Source organism: Haliaeetus leucocephalus, unplaced genomic scaffold (assembly GCF_000737465.1).
Source record: "Haliaeetus leucocephalus isolate CR32 unplaced genomic scaffold, Haliaeetus_leucocephalus-4.0 Scaffold229, whole genome shotgun sequence".
NCBI classification, from domain to species: Eukaryota; Metazoa; Chordata; class Aves; order Accipitriformes; family Accipitridae; genus Haliaeetus; species Haliaeetus leucocephalus.
The window spans coordinates 845,527-850,580 of NW_010972665.1; the positions used below are offsets into that span (position 1 = coordinate 845,527).

The following is a 5,054-nucleotide window of genomic DNA, read 5'->3' on the forward strand; positions in this document are numbered from 1 at the left end:
CAAAACATAACACTATACCAGCTACTAAAAAGAGAATTAACTCTATCCCAGCTGAAACCAGGACAACTGCTTTCTCAAATCTTCTGGTTACAGAATCAGACTGAATTTCAACACTTGATCCTCCACCCAGATCAGTTCTCTACTGGAATTCTAAAAGCACTATGAACAGAGACCCATTTAGCCCATCAGCTGGATTGCAACTGAACAGCCCTGGATACTTCACAAAGAACCTAAAAAAGCTTAAATTGCTGCAGTTACAGAATAACCAAACCAGTGGCAAATTACTTCCCAAATCCTGGCAGACAGGAAAACTGCAAGAAGAATGAACTTAAAGGCTACCTGAATAGAAGACATGGAGCAAACCAAGCGGAGTCTGTCACAATCTCTCTCACTCTCCATCACTTGCTGAGGGAGGAGCTGGAGTAAGCTTAGCCCCAACAGCACACATGAAAAGAGCTGCGGTATTTCATGTTCATGATACCACCACCAGCACCACCTGGAACTTTGCATGCAGCAAGACTTGCTTGTGCACTGCACATGCTTCTCCCGGGACAGTGGGACTAGCAGAAAGCATCCTCCCAGGTAGCAGCAATGGTATTTAGTACTTACCAGACTTCAGTTTTTGTTTTGCAGGTGGCTTTTCATCGTCTGAGCTGTCAGATGAGTCCTCACTACTGGAACTTTCCTTGGCACGTTTGTTCTTCCCTGGACATGCTTGAGTGGCTGCAGGTTTCGGCAAAGGTGTTTTTTTGGGAACAGCCTTATCACAAGAAGAAATACACATTAGAAAAGTTACAGAAATCTTGTGGGGACAGCTGGATGTGGATCTTGTTTAACTCTATGCCTCACTTAAAGAGCAAATTTTGAAGACAAAAGAAGAAAGATTAATGAAGATTCTCAAATGCAAATTTTAGGAAACAGACAAGCATCATCTTTCTGGCTGCTCTGCTGTTGTTTTCTGCTGCATGAATACCGAATGAGGAGCTCCTCAGAGTACGGGGCACAGAACTGACTGAAATGGTAGCAACTGCCACTTGATCAAACACAATTATGATTATTCTTGTGTTGCATAAAACATTTTTAAACACTCTCTAGTGGAAAACTCAGTCATGCAAAAGTGAACATATAATGGAGACTACAGTATGGTTATGACACAATGAGATGTTTTCCTGTAGAAGGAAGGAGCAGAGGAAGCGGTAAGGAGGTATTACGGAAGAAAGCTAGTGCATAGAGAGGTGCTAGAACACATAATCCCACTGTGTAAAGGAGAAGGAGGTGTAAGAGCCACAAATGCCATGCTCAGCATCTGTATAGTCTGTGTCTTTGTCTACATGTTTCACAGTCCCTGCAAGACAGAGATACCCACAGTCTTACAGTCTTCTACAGCATTCATTAAATTTTTCATGGTCTAATTTACCTTCTTCGGTGCAGCCTTTTCCTCATCAGAATCTTCACTACTGCTGCTACTGCTTGCTGCTTTTCCATTGACCACCTTAGTGGCTGCCCGGGCAGGTTTACTTCCTTTTGAGATAAGTAAAAAGGGACATTAGAAAATATGCTATGGTAGATGAGGGGTAATTACATTCAACATAAAGTATCATAGAGAAAAGAACCACAGGAAGCCAATAGGACAGATTAAGGCAGTACTGCAGAACTGAGGCTTTATCCTACTGCAAGCTTAGAGAAAGTTTTCAGAAAACTGTCCATTCTAGCTCATCAGAAGTTCCAGGACTAAAGGCTAAGATCTTCCATGCTCTTTGAGGGGAAGACACTGGCAAAAGCACAACTTAAGCAGTTAAGGTTGCTGATTACAGCTACTTATGCAAAAAATGCAGCATTCGGGACCTGATCTTTTATTTGCAATCAGTCCTACACCTCTTCCATGTCGGAAGCAGACTGGACTGCAAATAGCAGTTACAGCAGATTTGCAGACTACTATGTTAATACATATGCCTTTGCATGTAGGTACAGCCTCCATCACTCCTTCCCCAGCTTTTCTGGTTTTACACTTTAACTCATGATACACAATAAGAAGTACCTGGTTTAGGTGTTGCTGGTTTTGGTGGCTGCTTCTTTGGTGCTTCTTCATCTGAGCTGCTTGACTCAGAGCTGGAACTCTCTGCTTTCTTCTGAGACTGGATTTTGGTTCCAGCTGGCTTCACCATGGGTTTTGCACCTTTCTAAACAACAGGAAGAAAAACTGATTAGCCCCTGTAGCCATAAAAAGAAAAAGAGGCTAACATGTGGGACACATGTACAGAGAGTATAAACAGTTGTCTTTCACAGAGGTTACCATTTTGACTTGGAAACACCATGCTGCGTAATGGTTAGGACCTGAAAGTCCCTGGATAACAATTTTGCTCTGGGAAACCTCCCAGCAGCCCATGGGAAACTTCCTTTGCACCTCAGTCTCCAATTCTGCCTCCTCAAAATGGGGCAGCTCTGGGCCTGGCACTGTTCTCTTCCTTCTCTAGATCACACTAGTTTGAAGACTGAAAATACTGACTGGGCAACTCTGGTTTGTCTTCTCCAGTGTACAGTGACATCATTCTTCCTCCCCCCCACTTCTCAAGACCATGACTGCAGCAAGAAACAGGAAAGAGAAGATTCTCTTTTTATAGATACACATATATGTAGAAAAAGATAAAATTTGATTTTACCAATTGTAAATAAATTTTTCTCTGCAAAAAAAGGAAGCCCTGGCAGTCTTAGGACAAAAGCAAGGAGCATGCTTGAATATGAAACAAAGTGAGTGCTGGTCACAAAACCAACATTACATTGCACCTGCAGCAGTCTAGGCACTTCATAGTTCAGGAAAAGCAAGCCAAATTTCAGAGAGAGTTCTATTGGTCAAATTCACTATTTGACTTCAAACTATTGCTATTTTGACTTTCAAACATGTATTAAAGAGGCTGGAAAGAAAAGATGACCTTTACTGGCTTCCTCTCCTCCTCTGAGTCTGAATCATCACTGGAGTCCTCGCTGCTGCTCTGTGCCTTCCTGGCTGGAGGAACTGCTTTTGCCTTGGGCACAGCTGCTGCTTTAGCTGCAAATAAGGGACAGCACACATTGATAGTAAGTTAATTCACAACGTTCATGTACCTGTATCCTGCACTAGTGTGTATCAGGGCAAAAGGATATACTAAGGTCATCCAACCATGACTGAAGTTCGTAATATTGACTTTGTTTCTTGAACAGTGTGTGGCAGAAGACTCCAAACCTGGTAGGCAAGAGGATAAAACCAATTCTAAATTTTTTATCTGTCACGTACACATTCAAGTGCAGACTTCTATCACCAAAAAGGACACCCCACAGGGAAAGTGTCCCCACAAACTGAGATAGTATTAACTGGGTCTGCACACCCTTCAGCTTAAAAAAACCCACTTAACAAGTGCAGACTTCCAAAGAGAACCACTGCAATGCTGTGTTAAAGTTCCAGACACTTTGCTTAACATGTTTTAGCCAAATCTACTCCTTCCTGGTTACCGATTGCTTTTTAGTAACATGGAGCAAAAGAAATCATTTTGCCTCAAGTTATATTTGCAACTGTCCTTACCAAATATAAATCAGATCCAAGTTCAAATTCAGCTTTAGGATGGCTCAAGTTGAAGACCAGTTGTCTTTCTGTGTGTCCCCCTCTCCCTGCCTACTCCTCCTCTCCTGCAAATCTACTGCTAGATACACACAAACTTGCATGCACTGTGATTAAGGTAAGACATAAGAACACTTCCACATAAAAAGGGAAAAACACAGCTCACCACATACCAAAGTGCAGTGGAGGGATGTATTTTTTGATAGCACTAGGACACAGGCTTGAGAGAAAGGAGGGTAGTAAGCTCACACAAGCAGCAGGTGAGTAAGGATGCTTGGCATTTCTCTGGAACTTGAGGATTCAGCACACAACTGCCCTGCATCAAACAGGTCATGGTGCCCACCAATACAGAGGAGCCTGATAAATCCTAGCCAAGCAGGAGCTTTGTCACATTATACATATTTTAACAAATGTGAAAGCACTTATAAAACCTGAATCAGTTTTCCTACAATAGCAAGATGAGAAACCATTCTTTAAGGCTCTCGGTGAAACTGAGCATCCCTGGAAAATAGCACGAAAGAAAACCCATGAGGTAGCTACCTCCCATGGAGAGAGTAACAGTCCAATCAACATGCACTCAAAACCCCATTTCACTCAATATTTAAATCCACAAATAATTTGAATGTGCTGAAGCAAGCAGGAGTAACCCTGCCGAGATATCCTATCAGTAAGCGTTCAAAAAGCAGACTCTCGATATAGACAAGACAATAAAGGTGCTACTTCAATAGCACCTTCAAAACTCAATACAGCCCAATGGCTTCACCAGTCTCAGCCAAGAGACAAACTGAATGGCTAAAACCTTCTAGCAGACACAAACCCTGATGTGCTTAAATTATAACTGGATAAAGAGATCACCCTCAACTAGGATGAAGATACCTTACATGTCATGGGCGAAAGACCTGCCAGAAACAAGATCAGCCAATATAAACCCTGTCCTTGATAGCTGCTGAAGGACCTCAAATGAGCCGCTGAAGCTGAGCTCTATATCCAGGTGAGGAGCCAAAACCAAACACAACCCTGGCCTGGCCTGCCCTAGGGCCGCTCACAAACCCCACCTGGCTTCTTGGCCGGCGGCGTCTCGTCCTCCTCGCTGGAGCTGTCATCGCTGCTGGAGGACGGCTTCCTCTTCGCCTGGGGGCCGTTGGGAACGAGCTTTCTCTTCTTGGCCGCTGGAGACCTACAGGAAGGTAGGTTGAGCTGGGGACTACGAGGCGAGGGCCGGACGGCGGCTGGTGCCGGAGGGTGCCCGGCAGCGCGGCGGAGCCGCCCCCCCCGCCCCGCCCCGCTCCCGGTAAGCGCGGCCCCCGCTGCCGGAGGGGTACTTACTTCAGCCAGTAACTGAAGATGTCCAGGAGGGAGGCTGCGTTGGGGTCCTGCTCCTTCTAAACCAAGAGACGGGCCGCGTCAGTGAGTCAGTCAGTCAGTCACTCAGCCGCCCGCCCCGCCCCCCCGTCCCGCTCAC

General features: G+C 44.8%; 1 protein-coding gene across 1 annotated transcript in view; it reads right to left on the reverse strand.

The window, feature by feature from the left end:
• NOLC1 (nucleolar and coiled-body phosphoprotein 1) overlaps positions 1-5,054 on the reverse strand; it is a 15,097-nt gene that overhangs the window by 7,441 nt on the left and 2,602 nt on the right. The window contains exons 2-7 of the mRNA XM_010567914.1: positions 4,919-4,974; positions 4,648-4,769; positions 2,931-3,046; positions 2,039-2,180; positions 1,418-1,521; positions 610-760 (exon numbers count right to left, since the gene is read on the reverse strand). Of these exons, the coding sequence (XP_010566216.1) occupies positions 610-760; positions 1,418-1,521; positions 2,039-2,180; positions 2,931-3,046; positions 4,648-4,769; positions 4,919-4,974 (691 nt within the window). The remainder of the gene's footprint in view (positions 1-609; positions 761-1,417; positions 1,522-2,038; positions 2,181-2,930; positions 3,047-4,647; positions 4,770-4,918; positions 4,975-5,054) is intronic.